Below are 18,225 nucleotides of genomic sequence, written 5' to 3'. Positions count from 1 at the left end.
TGCAGTCTGCTTTCTGAAGGGTGGGCTGCTCCAAAAAATGGCTATGTAAAAATACGCCTCACCTAACAGTTCTGCTCCCTGTATGAACTTGATCACATTGATTCACACTGCTGACGAAAATGATTATTCACAGCCTTTACTACGGTTAGCCCTGCCATTCCAGCATAGCTGAGAGAGAGAGAGAGTGAGCTGGATCATAGAAGATTAGGGTTGGAAGAGACCTCAGGAAGTCAGCTAGTCCAACCCCCTGCTCAAAGCAAGACCAACCCCAACTCAATCATCCCAGCCAGGGCTTTGTCAAGCCAAGCCTTAAAAACCTCTAAGGATGGAGATGGAGTCAGGGAATCTCAGGCAGGGAGAGACAGTCCATTCCTTCCTATGCATCATGAATACAAATGTTTACAAAGTTCCAGTCATTTCCCCCTATGCAAACCCAGTCATGTCAGTGAGGTTGCACAGATGTCGCTGAATCCACATAGCCAAGATTGAGAAAAAGCGAGTTAGGCTAAATGGAGTTGCCCTGAAATACCAAGAAGAGCATCTGCTTATTGTCAGGTATTCCATGGTTAACCTGAGTTTTATTTTTTTGCTTCTCTGAAATCCCAGTTAACTGCCCTTTGGGTACCTATTATTCTCTGGAGCACCGCACTTGTGAAAGCTGCTGGACTGGATCCTATCAAGATGAGGAAGGGCAGCTGGAATGCAAAAGTTGCCCATCCGGTAGCTATACCGAATACCTCCACTCCAGGAGTATCTCTGAATGTAAAGGTGCGAGCTCAGCATTCAGAAAATCGCTTTTAAAGTTGACTTCTAATGCTTGAAACTACCGAGCATTGCAAAATGTAACTAGAATAGCACCATAGAAAATGAAATGGATTGTTGTGTTACTTTATGGCTTTTGCTCCTGTGTGGGTACATATGGGGAGGGGAGAATACCAAGGTATTGAGAAGATATCTAGAATGCCATTGCTTGTACCTCTTAAGTGTCAGTGGAGCAGGCTGCTAGGGCCAGCAGTGCTTGACACCTGAAAGGTGGTGTAGCTCGACAGGTTGAGAGCCAGGGACCTCTTTGCCTCAGTTAATATTCACAGGCTGAGAGAGTGCATGTTGCAACACTGAAAGGGAAGTGTATACATAGTGCTACATCTTAGTACACGTCTCCCTGCCAACATCCTCTACACCTCCCAAGCAATAATACCTCTTGGCACTGTCATTTCTGTGTCCCACCTTGCACCGTTCTGCCTCGAAGCCACAAGAGAGCTCTCACTTTGCACCTTGTATATGAAATAACGATTGGTATTTTCTAGTTACTGTTGTTTAATTGGCTTTGTTAGTTAAAATATGAATTGCTAACAATAAACAATCTGCAGCAGATTGGAATATAATACACTATAGCGAGTTTATATCTTGCAAATACACTATCAGTAATTTGCAGCCCACCAGCCATCACAGAATTGCATTTTCTTCATTCTGTGCGTTGCACATTTCATTGTACAGCCTGTGGTTTAGACGTGTCCATGAAACTAATGAACAACCTCAGAATAAATTAAATGCATTTAGAGAGGGGATTGATGCTATGTGCTGTCTGTACTTTGCTTAACACTGCACAGAGCACTGTCTTCTGGTTTACAAATGTCCTGGTAGCTCTTTCTTTCAAGGGTTGCCTGTCAATATATTATAAAGTGTTACCTTTATTTTTAGGGGACAGGAGACATACTTTATGTTAGATATTGCTTAGCCTTATGCCTAATCTTTATATATTATTTTGCCTTTTAGCTCAGTGCAAGCAGGGAACGTACTCACCTAATGGTCTTGAAACCTGTGAGTCATGTCCTCTTGGCACATATCAACCTGTATTTGGATCTAAGAACTGCATCGCCTGTCCAGAAAACATGTCAACAGTGAAAAGAGGAGCTGTGGATATCTCAGCATGTGGAGGTTTGTGAAGACAAGGCCAGTGAAATTCCTGAAAACAAAATGTTGCTAAATACCATCCACGATAGCCCCATTTATCTGACCTCAGGCTACCTGCAGCTCCTGGCTGACTGCAGCGCAGTTATGTCACCCAGCAGCAGTGTACATAATTTTTTGCTGCATATCAAACACCTGTTTTTCTGAAAGATTTCAGAGATGGGGTTGTGCTGTATGCACACAGAATTCTAGGGCAAGCCCTGTGTCAGATATCCAGATGGCGATGTGATAATAAAATGTTTTCTTTTTTATTTATAGAAAACACTACTAGATGTTTTGTAACAATCATGCAGACAATAGCCAGTCATTTTGTGAGTCAAAATCCTGAGGTCCTTACTCAGTTTTTACTGAGTCTGCTTTCAAAAGTAAACGACCGTCAATGGGTTCTGTCTTGGCCTAGGCCCCTTTGGGGCAGTCGCACCCCAAGGGCTCATGAGGAGAACAGTCCACAGTGAGAGTGGGACAGGGAAGAGAATCTGTCTCCAGGTGTTGACCTTGTTGAAAATATGTTTGTGCATTGCGAGGACTGCAGTGTGGGGTGTTTGGTTGAATTTGAGAACTGTCTATGTAGGAACAAAGATTACATGGAAACATTTCTCTGGTTTTATAAAGAGCTTATTTGGGGCCATAGTTAAACTGAGTGGCCCTTTAAATAAGCACACATTTGGTTGCGAAATTCTCATGATTATTGGCCTAGTCTTGTAGGACTAAGGCAAAAACTGCCTTATGATGGTGAGGAAAAGATCATGCAGTAGGAGCCAGCAGTCATCAGAGTTTGTTTTGCACTTTGCAGTACCTTGTCCAGCAGGGGAATTCTCTCGCTCTGGTTTAATGCCTTGCTACCCCTGCCCCCGGGACTACTATCAACCAGACCCAGGAAAGTCCTATTGCTTATCTTGTCCCTTTTATGGGACAACTACGATCATTGGTGCCAGATCCATCACAGACTGTTCAAGTAAGTTGATTAATTTTCTCCAGAGAATGTGACTGAGGGGGAGCAGGATCTGGCCCTTAGTGAAAATTGGGTCCATTCAAAGGAAGAATAGACCATTCTCCTTCCACAATGTTCGCCACATATTTCTACCAATGCAGCACCCGTGCTATTCCTTTCCTGGGTTATCTCTGAGTTATCAGAAGCTGACAGTCACACCCAATTGTGGATGATTGTGTGATATGGATTAAGGTTCCCTAACAGAGCCTAGATTGTAACCCTATTGGAAACAATGAGAGTTTTGCCTTTGGCCTATAAAAACTACCTTGAGGTAGATAGACTAACGTGATTTATGTGACCATCTAAGCTCTAAGTCAGGACTGGAGAGGAATAAGTCTAACGAGTGAATTCACCACAGTGCCCCACCCTTTCTTCATTTATTATAGATGTTCATGTTTTGGAATTGAATGTGTTTTTACTGTAAGTTTTGGTATTTATTCCCACAAATCCACTTCCCTCATAGCATTTTTTAAATGCATCAATGCAATGCAATTAGGGTCTTGTCAAGCTGCATTAACAGCTGCTTTCATAATAATCCTGTTTAGGTTTTGGCTCTACTTTCACAGCGGCCGAGGAGAGTGTAATGGTACCAGTCTCTCCAGAAAATATCAGCAAGCAGTACAAAGTCAGCAGTCAGGCAAGGACAAGATTTTTTTTTTTTAATGATGCTAGCTCTAATGGAAGCAACAGAGTATCTGATGCCAATATTAAATGGCTAATGCCTTCCAGAGTATAATTGTGATACTGAGTTTACTTTCCAAACTAGGCAGCTATAATTACCATGGGGGCTACCTTTATTTGATTAAAGTGATCAAACATTGTGCCCTATAACTCCATAGCTGGCTTATATATATATATTAGTCCTTAATTAACGGCCTTATGCAGCAGAAATAAAAAAAACTGTATTCACATTTTCTAATAATCTCTTCCACTCAATGGTAATTTAATAGTGATTCACTAAAATATTGTATTTTAAAATTCTACTACAATAATAGAACAGTAGTATTTGGGAGAAGGAGATTTGATCCAGTCAAAGGCAGTCTTAGATTTAGAAGCATGATAACATTAGCCTGTCATAAAAAATTTCACTAAACTTTTATTAAAAAAAAAACATAAAACCCCCAACTCCTTGCAGTTGGCAGGTCTGCCCCTCATCTGATCAGTAGCTCCTGTGCTGGTGATCAGTGTCTCTTTTATTTGGTCTCTTTTTCATTTTAGTCTTCCAGGAGATTACTTCTGGCTTCCAGGTTCTGGTTCTGAAGTATTTATTTTCATTTATTTGTTTTGATTTATATAAATTTAAGAAGAGATGTCAGATAAGTCAGGTATGACCCATTCTGCAAATCCTTTCTCCTGTGATTAGCCCTCTCAAAATACATGGGACCACTCACATGAGTGGAGACTGTTCCCAGGACTGTGGGTTTGCATGAAAGGCCCCCATTGTTGTAACTCAGAAAAGACCACCCTATCTCAGAATCAGGTTGTGAGAAGCTACATTACATGAATAAAGTTGGTAAGTGATAAATTAGACCTGAACTATTAGCTTATAATACATGCAGTCCACAAACTTAGGCCTCAATACAGCAAGCATGGGAGTTTTCCCGTTTAAGTCAATAGCACCATTCATGTACTTAGTTAAGCACATGCTTGAGTGATTTGCTGAAGTGAGGCCTGCTACCGAAGTACAAATAAATAACAATAACTAGAATGCTAACATCTGAAAATGTCCCTTTCATGCCACTAGCTTCAGGTATTTATTTCTGTATTTTTTAGATTAGGGATGGCTAAAATACAGCCTGTAGGCCTAATGCAGTCCACAGTGTGCCCTGAACTCACCTCTCCCAGTAACTACAGATGGCTAATGGCAGGGATACATTACCAACCTCTGTGGAGAGGAACGGAATGAAAAAGAAATGTTAGAGAACTGTGGGGTAAAGCCATTTTTTTTTAAATGCTGTTACATGTCAGTTATTGTTAGGTTCTGTAGAGAAAGAGCTGCAAACATCTAGTAACTGTTAAGTAGAGCACCCAAAACTCCCATTACAAGTATTAACTTCAGCTGTCTAGATGCTTCCTCCATGGAGCAAAGAATGGTTAAGGGGGAAATTGACCTCAGAGAAGGCACTTGCTGTAGAAACTTGCTGGAAAATTGCTGCTACTGAATAGTCTCACAGTTCAGCACATCACTTAGATTTTATGTTATAAACTGTGAGTTCAGATTGTTTTACACAATTACAGACAAAAGATACACATACTCTATAAAGAAAGTAAAATCCTAAGAGTAATGAACAAGTCAATGAATAAAGACAGAATTTGTGTCACAGACATATGGAGCGCTAAAATGTTATGACCATGAGTTAGAGGTTTGCTAGGTACAGTGAAGTAGTTTGCTGTTTAGATTTGGAATAGATATTTGTCTATGTAATACACATAGTTGTATCTCCATGTCTTTGATAACTGTACTGTTCCCATCTGTGACAGGTTTTTCATGAGTGTTTCCTGGAACCATGCCATAATAATGGCACATGCAAACAACTTGGAAGTGGTTACATTTGCATGTGCCCACCTGGATACACAGGTAACGTGTGTGTATGTAAGGGGGACATTGTTTCATCATGTGAGGTAGTTAGAAAGTTCTGTTCTGAGGGGAAATTATAACTCCCAGCAGAAAAAGCAGATAATATAATTAATGGAAATCACTATTGCTGACACAGGTTATTCATTATTCTTCATATTTTTAAAAAAAAATGAAGAACTGTTCCCTTTGTTGTTGTGTGGTTTATCTCAGTGTTTGTTCTCTAAGAGAGATTTTCAAAAGGCTCATGTTGGCCTATGCCCCGGGTAGGCAACCGGTGGCATGCGTGCCAAAGGCGGCACACGAGCTGATTTTCAGTGGCACTCACACTGCCCGGGGCCTGGCCACCGGTCCGGGGGGCTCTGCATTTTCATTTAATTTTAAATGAAGCTCCTTAAACATTTTAAAAACCTTATTTACTTTACATACAACAACAGTTTAGTTATATATTATAGACTTCTAGAAAGAGACCTAAAAATGTTAAAATGTATGACTGGCACGCGAAACCTTAAATTAGAGTGAATAAAAGACTCGGCACACCACTTCTGAAAGGTTGCTGACCTCTGGCCTATATTGTCTCCTATTGGCATTAATGGTAACATCCCCATTTACTTTAATGTGAGCAGCATCAGACCAAGACTGAATATATTTTAAAATCCCACCCCTTGACCACAACTGTGATCAGCAAGGACCGACAAACTCACACTGCAGTCCATTAATCCCATTAGGTCCGCCTTTGCATGTATCCATTGTGAGCTCTGCAGTTGCTCCAAAGCAACTGGGTATGTTATATTCCCCAATGATTTTTTTTTTTAAAGGTAGCAATGTGCTATGTTTGAAGATCTGGAGTTGATCAGCGTGTATTTTATTATTGCGTGATCTGCACTGTACGTTTCTGATAGCAATTGTCACAGGTCTCTGGTAAATTGCTGTGTTTTTAAAGCAAAGATAATGGTCTGTAATGCCCTCTGTGTTTCTGAGTGATTTAATCATGCTTTCTTTCTGTGTTCTCAGTTGTGATCCTGCTTTGTTTTTCAATTTAGGCTTAAAGTGTGAAAAGGAGATTGATGAGTGCAAGTCAACCCCTTGCCTCAATAATGGAGTTTGCAAAGATGGCATTGGGGTGTTCATTTGCCAGTGCCAACCAGGCTATACAGGTGACAGAAGCGATTTAATTGCTTTATAACTCCTCTTTGTAAGGGTGCCAGTTACATGTTGCATAAATAAAATGGACCTGTTAGGGTTATGCTTATTTCTTCAGTGACTTCCATGGAATTGTAACAGGGGTGAATCTGGCCTATTATTAGACAGAGAAAACCTTTGGTGTAGGTGAATATTTTGTGAAGTAAAAAGATTAATATTCAAGGTGTGTGTGTGTGTGTGTGTGTGTGTGTGTGTGTGTGTGTGTGTGTGTGGTAACACTTCTGTTCCTAAAAAGGGAATAACAGTGAAGAAATATTAATGAGGCACTTTTGTGGAAAAATGCTAATGAAACCTAATATTGTAAGGCCTTGATTCAGCAAGACACTTGTTCAGTTGCCTAACTTCAAGCATGTGAGTAATTCTATGGATGCCTAGTTGATACTTTTTCATCTTTTTTCTTAGAACAGGAACATTATTGAAAACACGCACACACACTCTCTCTCTTTCTCTCTCAACAACACTTTTCACATGCTTGAAGTCTGGCACCTGCTTTTGTACCTGGCTGAATTGAGGTGTTAACTTATTTTATCATTAAATTGCTGATTATCAAATAGGTATCCTCCTTCTATGCACAGATATAAAAAGACCTAGTATTTTCCACCTAAGCAGTCCCTACCCTATATCACATTATCCCATAAAAGCTTTTTATAATCAAGATGAATTAAAATGATACATGTGCTGCTGAATGCTTTTTAAGCGTTGAGCTCCACTGCCTCCAAAGTCTCAATAACTACGTGTATGGATGGGCAACTGTTCACATTGAATTGCATCCTTGAAAGAATTTATCTCCTGCTCTCAATAACCTTTTATGAGAAATATTTTGCCATTATGGCTTTCAAAACCGATCATTACAGGATACGTACCATGTATGTATTAAAACACTGTGATATCATGTCTTGTAACTATTATTGCTTGAAGGTTTACTGTGTGAGGAGGATATAAATGAATGCAGGTCCAACCTGTGTGTGAACGGAGCACTTTGTGTTGATGAAATCAATGCTTATCACTGCACATGTGCAGAAGGATTCACAGGTAAGCTGTATTTCTTGATTGATTTAGTTTTTATTTATTTTAACCAGAAAAATTTTACCTTATGCTCACTAAGAAGTACAGTGTAATTCAAAATTATCTTCATAGATTTGCTATAAGGTGTGCATTGATCTAGGCATGTGTAGTATTTAGATGAGAAGGTCGTGGTCTGGTGGCTTCAAACACATGACTGGGAGTCAGGAGATCTGGTTTCTGTTCCCAACTGTGTATGAGCTTGAGCAAAGAATAGTAATATTCATCTTGATGAAATACTTCTGAGTTGATATACAAGCGTTAAATGCTTTTATTATTTATTTATTTATTATTATATAGCAGCATATCCATGGGCCAAAGCCTCCCCATCTCTATTAGAAGTTGCTTCCCATCCCATTTAGCTCTGCAACTTTCTGTTGCTTTGTGTCATGTTAAGGAATGATTTTCTTTTCCTGGGTTTCCAGATTGCCACAAAGCTTTGACTTTAAATCTTACGCAGTTTCTGCAACTTTGCATATCTCACAACTTGAAACTTGATGCACAACTAAACTCCTGGATGGTTTTCTTAAAAAAGTAAAAGGTTCCAACCTCATTTCCATTTTAGCAATACATTCTCTTCTCTGTATCTCTCATCATTTACTCAGAATGGTGTCTCAGCTTCTGATTGTGTGTGTGCTTTTAATATATCCTTGGGGCCCATTCTGCACTCTTCACACACACAACTTCCTGGGAATGTATGGGTTCATGGGAATTTTGGTGATGAAAGATCCAGCCCTTAACCCATATTGGAACCTGAGTATCGTTACTTTACCACTTACAAACTGACAGATGAGACATACTTCTTATTTGAAGAGCCCAACTTACTGAGAAAGTTGGTAGCGCTCATTTCTGTACATTCCCAGAAAAAGTTTGTTTTTTAAAATGTTGACAAATGTGTAATGAGGGTTTTATTTCTATAACTGTGAAGCTGATTCCTGCATCTCCTCTACAGTTGCAGCCAATCAATGCAATATATTTTATGCTGAGGAAAAAAGCCAGCCACTCAGCTAATCTGTTGTTTGCCGTTCCCCAAAGAATTCTGTATAATTTTAATTGTCTTCTGGATTTGTCAGAGACACCGAATCCTGGAAATTGGTTCCTGATTGTTCCTAACAGATTTTGAATCTTTTTAAATTGAATGTAAAGCTTTGCTTTGGTCTCTCTCTTCCCAGGCACTCGCTGTGAAACGGAGGTGAATGAATGCCTTTCAAACCCATGTCAAAACAAGGGCATTTGTGAGGATCGGATCAGGAGTTTCCACTGCAAGTGCCTTCCTGGGTTTACTGGCGTCCTGTGTGAAAAAAACATTGATGAGTGTCTCAGCAGACCCTGTAAGAATGGAGCCACATGCAAAGATGGTATCAACAACTTCAGGTGAAAAATTGCTGACGGACTTCCTGTAATAAGCAAAGCCAGATGTGCTGCAGTGTCTGGGTTTCCCCAAAGATTTTAGCAAAGGCTATAGGGCTAATCTGTCAAGTGGTCTCAACATGCACCCCAGTGTGGGAGAAAGGTGGATATTTAAAAAGAAAAAAAATGTGATGGTGTTATTTTAGCTTTTGTTAAAGGTGTGATAGATAGTGAGGAGAATGTGGCGGGGGAAGGGTAGAAAGTGAGAGTGCCTTAGGGCTGCCACCCTTACAGTGTGAGGAAACTTACACGGTACTATTTTCCTGAATCAGTTTCCCCCCAGGCTGTATTGGCATGGGGAAGGGGGGAAGGAGACCCGTGGCGTTTTTTAACGTCCTGTTACAGCGTTGAACAATGATCATCAATTTGTGTATCCCACATGACCAAGTTTCCTGTGATTGTTGGGCTGGGGGAAGATATGGGCATTGATGGACCTCAGCCCTTCCTGTCTTCTATTTTTATGTTTCATCAAGATGAACCTGGACCAAAAAGTTTGTTTCTGGATCCAGATCAGAACTTCTCTGGTGTTTATGGGTGTTCTGCTCTGGTCCATTTTACAGAAAAGGACCCGTCGTGAATTTCAAGGTTCCATACTATTGGAGTGCCTCTCTAATGTTCTGGCTTTTTGTAATGTAACTGGATCTCTCGTGGAAACAAAGAGTGCCTCCAGCCTACAGATGTCTGAGCTTTAAAAGCGGCCACAATAGAAGAATGTTTTTTGTTTTCATCCTCAGGTGTCAATGTGTGACAGGGTACACAGGCCTGCACTGTGAAGTGAACATCAATGAGTGTGGATCCAATCCCTGTTTAAACCAAGCTACCTGTGTGGATGCCTTGAACTCGTACATTTGTAAATGTCCCCCTGGCTTTACAGGCAGCAGGTGTGAAACAGGTACACAGGACCACAGTGTCAGCAAAAGGTGGCTTGACAAAGCTTCTGGCCAAGAATGATGCCAGCTGAGTTAATACCATATGGCTTCTCTATACAGCGGCTAGCAGGGTGGGGTTTCAATCCTGAGCAAAGCCGTTGCAAGCTACAGCAGTACAAATAATACTAATAATAAATTTCAAATGTAGCCTGTAAATACAAAGTAACGTCCTGCATGCTAGCAAACACTATTTTGATAATGTTTTTCTTTGCTTAAAAGCACAGTACCCTTTCTGCCGTGCACTATAGGCCTGTGAAGTTCAATTTCAGCTTCTTTCACGTGTCCTAGTTATTAAGCTCTTTGTACTTCACATACGACTCATGATGCTTTGCATCAGAAAGTCACAGATATCGTGGTAACAAAGGGCATAAGGTTTCCACTATACAGTCTTAAAGTTAACTGGTCAAATTCCAACCCGGTGAGATTCCTTTGACTTCAGCAAGGTTACAGCAGAGACAAATCTGGCTCAATAACATTTCTGTTTTAGACAAGACATTAACCTATGATACCTTCTACTCCTATGTGGTGGATCTTCAGATGGAAGTTAAAGATCCACTGGCAATTTTTAGGAAGGGGCAGGAGACATGCTGGTCATCTGTGCATCATCCCCTCTCTCAGTAGAACAGTTTCTAGTGTCCAGGGTTTTATGAGAACTACTACTGAATGGGTGCTGCATTTGCACAGAACATGCATTTTATTTCTTTGTAAAGCACCTTGCAATACCTTGAACATGAAAGACACAAATTCTATTCCATAACTGCACAATATACTTTTTAATTCCATAAAGAACCATGCATCTATTTGGTCCCATTTTATCCACAGGTCCTATCAGGCACTTTTGGATTTAGGATGGCCAGATGGACATATTAGTTGTATGAGAGAGGACCAAAAGGCTCATCCAATGTTGTGAAAGGTTCATGTTCATTATCTACCAGAAAATTACAAGATTTTTTTTTTGGTGCTTCTTAAACCCAGCATCTTCTCTAGGTATTGAAGGCTGCATGTGAACACCTTGTAGGCTAGAAATAAAATATTTCTAGTTCGGTCCAGTTGAAAGCAAATACTTTTAGCCTGGTTGTGGTTAGTTCTATTGCATTTGATTAAGCTTCATTTAATTTGTTGATACATTTGCACGAATGTAGATCTGAAAATTGTTCTTGTTTGTTGCAGAACAGTCCTCCGGTTTTAACCTGGATTTTGAAGTGTCTGGTATCTATAGCTATGTCGTGCTTGACAATATTCTCCCATCACTTGGTGATATCACCTGTGCATTCTGGATGAGATCAACTGACACTACTAATTATGGGACTCCAATTTCTTATGCAGTGGAGAATGGAAGTGACAATGCATTTCTGCTAACAGATTACAATGGGTAAATCAATCAATAGTATTATTATCTTTCTTCCTAGATTATAACTGCGTGTTAATTGATAGAGAGGAGTCTGAACTAAAACACCAAATTCCAATGATACATGTCTTTGGGGAAGTTCATAGCTGAATCTGAATCAAAACTGTGTAGCTGGAGTTGCCCTTTCTTACTGATTTTTCCCTGTGATTAATTCCAAAACCACTTTTTGGGGCATTGGTGTCTGCAACAAAGTAACGATGCTCAGAAGGCAGAATATTTCTTCCTGTCTTTTTTTACACAGAATAAAAAAGATGTATTTAATGTAATATTTACATAAAAAAGGAGCTTATCAGCAGGCATATTGATTGCTGTGACCCTCTGGCCATGGTCTGCGAGATATCAAGAACAACTCAAGTTTAGGAATCCACTGAAAAACATGACTGAAACTCCTTTTTGTGGTAATATTTACAGAGCTAAACATGTGGAAATTGCCCCTTACTTCACTGTCTGTGAGTATGATCATGATGACCCATGTCTTCTCTTTGGGAACAAATATGGCAGCAGGGATTTCCTGTGTGAGCTGGGGAAACTTAACCTCCTTCAGTAAATTACTTTTCCTGTGTAGGGAGTAGCCAGCAGGAAGAAAACTTTATTTTCTTGAAAGAGAATGTTATATCTATTAAACCTCTGCATGTCATTGAATGTGCCTTGGTATCTGCTTTTTATGCAGCTGGGTTCTTTATGTGAATGGGAAAGAGAGGATCACAGATTGTCCCTCTGTGAATGACGGCAACTGGCATCACATTGCAGTCACCTGGACGTGCATGAATGGAGCCTGGAATGTGTATATTGATGGGAAGTTGTCTGATGGAGGCAGAGGTCTATCTGTAGGATCAAAAATCCCTGGTATATCTTGTTAACGTTTGTTTGGCTCTGTTTCTTTTCTCTTGTTATTGTAGGGCTTGCAAGGCTTGGAAGGTTTTGTTTATTTCTGTGTTCAGCATTTATGTAGAACTGAATTCTTTCATCCTTCTTCAGGCTGGATAGTACCTTAGTCCATGAGTAGTCTCTCATTGCAACCAATGGGAATATTCATGGAGTAAGGTCTCATACAGGCTGCGTAAGGATGGCCGAATCCTGCCCATAGAAGAAATGCATTGACTAAATTGACTAGAGAATGTTTTAGTGAGAATTGATCTCATAACTGGATGTCTATGTTAAACTCAGGAGTGATTTTGGTTTGGAAGCGTGTACTTAGAGGTTTTTTCCTCATAATTTTCAGGCCTATTTTTGGAGTTTAGTTTCAGTAATATTTCTTCCTCACAGTATATGACATGTTTTTTACATTTGCTAGAATATGAATGACAGACCTGTTTTATGTCCACTTCTTTCATTGTTTCCTTTGATATGAGGAAGAAATTAGGATTTGTTTATTGTTAGAACTTAATCCTTTCCCCGCTGAAATCAGTGACAGAACCCCCCATGACTGCAACTGGAGGATGATCAAGCCCTTAACTACCTGCTTGAAAATGAAAGACACTTAACCAGTTGCATGACATACAGTATTTGGAGTGTTTTCCATTCAGAGTAACTGTCGCATTGTAGCGTTAAAAGAACATGCAATACGTTATTGCATGGGAAAACCGAAGAGCAGTGGAAGGTCCATGCTTTCCAGAGACAAGTACTGGTCATTTAAAATCTTTTAACTTCACAGCCTGCAGAATGAATATACCATTTTAGAACAGTCTTCTCAAAAACATGGTTTCTATTTTTAATGGTGAAGCTACTGCAGGGTTCTGTGCTCCCTCCGTTCATTCCCAACCACACTGTGGCTCTCTCCGAAACCTGGGCACAAGGCAGAAAGGCATGTGGCACCTCTGCCTCACTCGCATGCCTGCGTGACACCACCCACAAACTGGTCTCCAATATTAGTACTAATATTAGATGAGATAAAACAGAATTTACTTGTGTGGGGCGTTACAGCGTTTACCATCAAGTCTTACATGTGGTTCAGTTGTTTGGAATCAAATATTCCTTTTTTCTACATGGCATTTTAAGTCTTTGAATAGTTTTGAAACATTCAGAAGGGATCATTTAAAGCAACAGTTAACCAACTGTTACTGCGAAATATCCTATGCCAATTAATAATTCATAATTACATTATGAATTGTGTTGTAATATGATTCACAGTAAAACCTTGTTTAAAGGTAATCTCTAAGAAGAAAAGGCCTTTCTTAAACAACTGCTTAAAAGAATCCCCAGTTTCCAGTAGAGGTTAATTTAAACTTTAAAGATCACTGCTACTAGGTCACCAATTTTTGTGGGTTCTTTGGGTATTTGACAGTTTTTGCTATAAAGTATTTACCATCATCAACCACTGTACAGAGCCGTAACATTTTCATTTTACTTTGCGTTTAGGTGGTGGCGCACTAATACTTGGACAAGAGCAAGACCAGAGAGGAGAAGGATTCAATCCAGCAGAATCTTTTGTGGGCTCTCTTAGCCAGCTCAACATCTGGGACCATGTCCTATCACCACAGGAGGTGAATATTTACTTAATAGTTTGGAATCTGAGCAAATGAATGAAAACTTAAACTAGTTTTTAATGCGTTTTTGCCTAATGGGCATGATCCAACTCCCACTGAAGTTAATGGGAATCTCATCGGGCATAGCTGTATGTCAACGTATATGGAGTAAGCTTAAAATTGAAGATTTTGGCAGAGTCATTCCTCAATAACCAACTCAATGGGGGAGAGCGAAAGGGAAGGAGAAAACATACACAAAATATATTGTAACCATAGTAGAGCCCTCTACCAGAGAAGGGAGGAAACTCCATAAGATCTACTAGAGAACTTGCTCTGCAGGTCTCATTTACATAGGAAGCACTAAGGGCTTGATCCTGCTTCTGCTGAAGTCATTGACAAAACTGCCATTAACTTCAGTGGCAGATGATCCAAGTCAAAGAACTACAGTGCTAGGCACTATGGAAAACCCCAAGGTACGTAGATAGAATGGAAGCTGTGAATGCTCAGTACCTCTGACAATCAGGCCACTTTTATTTAGGTACCAAAAATATGGATTTAGGTGCCTGACTTTAAGCCCTGAGGTTCAGAAATGTAGATCCTGCTGTTGGAAAGTAAAGTCTAAGGATCAATGTTCAGCATGAGCTGGGACTCACAGGAACAGATCTCTGGCTGTTTTTCCTCTCAGAAGAAAACAAGTACCTGCTCTTCATCTGATTTTACTTTTTTTAATTTTCTCCATTTTGCTTTTTAAAAAATAATAATAAAATTTAAAGGTAGAAGAGATAAGAAAATAAATCTTTCAATGCAGTGTCTGACCGCCCCTGTTCTGACAGTGTGTTCATGTCTGCTTTACCTTATGCCTTTTCTGCACTTTGTGTGTTGCCGAGGGTTGTATTCTCATCTTGAATCACAGGGATTTTGGTGCATCACGATAATGTGGATGTGAGTTTGAAGAAGTGCTCATTTCCTGTGCTCGAAGTCTTCACTGCTGTGCCATTCAAGTGGGATTTTCAAAAGCCTCTCAGCCCTGGCCTAACTCCAGTCCCGTTGACAGGAATGCAGAACCCTCCCGCACTGACTTCAACAGGAGCAGAGTTAGGCCAATGAAAAGTGCTTTTGAAAATCCTACCCTTCAATTATGGTATGTCCCATAATCCATGGTCTTAATGCTAAAAAACAGATGTGTAGACCACAACAGGAAAACTTGCCAAGTACATTTCCCATAAACTTTTTACCTCTTTTGTTATTAGAGCTTGAAATAGTAAATCATCTTCATTGTCCGTGTTTATTTCAAAGTTATTTTATACACTAGAGCCTTAGCCCACTGAGATTATTTGGTAAGCCTTTTCTTCCTACAAGCCTCTATGAAACGGAACGGAATAACGATGTACAGAATAGGTTGTGTGACAGACCCAGACCGGTTGGGTGCAGGAGTCTGGTCGAAGGAAAACACACTGGACACTGGATGAATAGTTTTCTGTTTCCTGAGTGACCAGGGCAGGGGCTACCCCAGAGCAGTCAGGAAGGTGCTAGAAGCAATTAAGTCAGGCAGACTCCATAAGACACCTGGAACCAATTAAGAATGGATTAGAAGCAATCAAGGGAAACAGGCTAATCAGATCACCTGAAGCCCATTTAGAACCAGCTGGGACTAGTTTCAAAGGAAACCCCTTCAGAGAGGCTGGCTGGTAGGAGCTGGGGGTAAGAAGTTGTGTTGTGGGAAGACTGGGAGAAAGACAGTGGGCAGTAAAAGACCTGGGAGAAGAAGCATGGTCAGCTACCAAGGAGGGTGCTAGGAGGGGCCGTTTGGGGAAGTAGCCCAGGAAGGGCCATAGCTCCAGTAGTATTGGAAAACTACCTGTTGCCGTTGCCAATTAGGGTCCCTGGGCTGGAACCCAGAGAAGAGGGCAGGCCTGGGTTCCCCCTGACCTCCCCCCCACACCTCTACACAAACGCTCCCGGAGAAGGAAGACAGGGACTAAAGAGGGTTCTTACACCAAACCCGTTGACTGGCCGATGATGAAGGTGGCTCAGTAAGCTGTAACCCATTTTTGCTGTAGTCTGGGTTGGAGTTTTTTTGTTTTGGTTTGTGAGTGAGGTTAACACTCATAAAAGATGCTGACCTGACAGCAGTGGAAAATGAAGTTCTCTGTATGTCAGTCAGTGGGAAGGTCCCTTCCCCTTCCCCATCCAATATCCTCTTACCTTGCATCTGCACTAGGGCGATGTCCCCCAAAATTCCAAATGGTTCCAGAACAGTTTGGTGCCCTAGCCTGGTAATTACCATTTTTCAGCATCCCGTACTGCAGGAAAGAGTTTTTTGAAGATGCTTCAGTAAAAATAGGTCAGGCTGCTGGTGCCTGGTCCGTGCACCAGCTCCATCCAGTTGTACAATCTTTTATACTTCAGTGTAGATCAGGCCAAGCAGCGGGAAGGGAAGTAAGAGTGGTTTAAATACCTCCCCTCCTCACTGAGGGTGCCAACAAGATGCTAACTGTGACATGTGTTTGTGACGTGGACACTTATCCATCAGAAACAGGAAAGAGACCAACCACCCATTTTGTGCAGGCCACTGACTTTTTTTTTTCACCCATCCAGCATGAAATATTCCACAGCTTCCGCACAGATTTGCATGTCTATTCTCCTAACCAGGCCGATCCCCTTCCAGTCCATCGGTGTCTGCAATGAGAGAGGGGGTTAAACCACACTAACGCTTTCCTCCTTGGGCTGCTCTTCCTTATTCTTCACAATTTTTAATCCAACTTTGCATGTGGCCATAGAAAACATTCCTTTTTGCACCAGGGAATTACTAGAGTTGCTCTTCAGCACAGCCATGGAATGCACTAGTTCAGTTATCAACATGTTTTCTTAATTAAACAACCATTTTCCTTCAGAGGGGTACTTCTGCCCTTCATAATAGAGGGATGGAAGCCCTTAATCTTCTTTTACTGCACATTTGTCTTGTGTAGGGCATTTATCACTTTAAACAGCTTCTTGGCTGAGAGCAATGCTTCTGTCTTATGCCAGCTAGGGAGAGCTATAATATACTGAATAGGGCCTTTGCAGTGAGGTTATGGCGTTACAGCTTATATAAGGGCTTTTAGACTCTATTCCAGGAACTATTTTAATTTCTTTTCCTGCAAACCACAGTGAAATCGGTGAAGGCTGATTCCAAGACCTTACTTTCCACTTTCTTCACTCAACTGTCTAATCATCCCAGGTTTTATGTATTTTTTTTAAAAAGCCCATAAATACCCTCACTTTTAAAGAGAGTTAAAAATCTTTCTGTGTGTCCAACAGAACTTTAGCCTCTCTTGCAAGATGATGCACTCAGCGCACTAGGACCATGTTTGGGGTCACTGCTGAATGTCTAACATGACATCCCATGGTCACAAACCTATCTACATTTTTTTTCTACTGAACACTTAAGCTCAGGGACTGCATACTGTGCAACCGGGGCTTTTGCCCCAGATCACTTCTGCTTGGTGACTAACGCCCTGTATTTACAAGTTTATGGAAAGGAAAGGACACAGAAAATAAATCAATCCTCTGTCCAACATTTACCAGGCATGTACAGGTCACAACAGCAAATGTTAACTTTTTTGAGTGTCCATGTCTCTTGAGGAAAACCACCATTAAACCAACATATATCCTTCTCCCACACTGTACAAGGATGCATGGCTCAGGTCCTGGACACAGGGCTGTATATTTCTACTTGGCCACTGAACTGCGAGGAGAAAATAAATATATAGTATTAGTGTGTTATTAACAGAAATCCATCAGTGAAGAGAACAAAACTTGCAAAAAGAGTTTTCGACACAAATCAGATGACCTCCATTTCATTGTGCGCAGGAAAGCATTGTGATTTCCCCCTTGTATCACCCAGTTGTGGTGTTTAGGTCTTCAAAATATCCATTCAGTCAAAATCTGATATCACACTATCAAATGGAGCCACCTTGCCGCCTTCTGCCAAAAGGCAGTTTGCTCAGATTTGCAATGCACCACTGCAGATGTGGCAATTCTAACATGGTGAGTAGTAAAGGTCTTTTGCATTCCATTGCTGTTCCATAACAAATCTTCCCATCAAAAGCAATCCACTACTAACCTTTTTATGCTGTTTAACTTAACACCGTGAACCACATGTTCCCATTGCTGAGTGATGGTGGGAATGCTAAAGTGCACCATCTGTGCATTCTTTCTATATATCTCTG

The 18,225-nt window shown here is 40.7% G+C and overlaps 1 protein-coding gene across 2 annotated transcripts in view; it reads left to right on the top strand.

The window, feature by feature from the left end:
- The window catches only part of SVEP1 (sushi, von Willebrand factor type A, EGF and pentraxin domain containing 1), a 163,125-nt gene that overhangs the window by 81,956 nt on the left and 62,944 nt on the right, over positions 1-18,225 (top strand). For both annotated transcript variants that reach the window (XM_054031824.1, XM_054031825.1), the window contains exons 17-28: positions 607-768; positions 1,777-1,938; positions 2,765-2,926; positions 3,508-3,599; positions 5,444-5,540; positions 6,581-6,694; positions 7,659-7,772; positions 8,975-9,176; positions 9,947-10,104; positions 11,312-11,513; positions 12,220-12,395; positions 13,908-14,032. In XM_054031824.1, the coding sequence (XP_053887799.1) occupies positions 607-768; positions 1,777-1,938; positions 2,765-2,926; positions 3,508-3,599; positions 5,444-5,540; positions 6,581-6,694; positions 7,659-7,772; positions 8,975-9,176; positions 9,947-10,104; positions 11,312-11,513; positions 12,220-12,395; positions 13,908-14,032 (1,766 nt within the window). The remainder of the gene's footprint in view (positions 1-606; positions 769-1,776; positions 1,939-2,764; positions 2,927-3,507; positions 3,600-5,443; positions 5,541-6,580; positions 6,695-7,658; positions 7,773-8,974; positions 9,177-9,946; positions 10,105-11,311; positions 11,514-12,219; positions 12,396-13,907; positions 14,033-18,225) is intronic.

This window comes from Malaclemys terrapin, chromosome 6, assembly GCF_027887155.1.
Source record: "Malaclemys terrapin pileata isolate rMalTer1 chromosome 6, rMalTer1.hap1, whole genome shotgun sequence".
In the NCBI taxonomy this organism is placed as follows: domain Eukaryota; kingdom Metazoa; phylum Chordata; order Testudines; family Emydidae; genus Malaclemys; species Malaclemys terrapin.
Note: the sequence above shows the minus strand (reverse complement) of the source record. Positions and strands in the feature narration are given on the sequence as shown.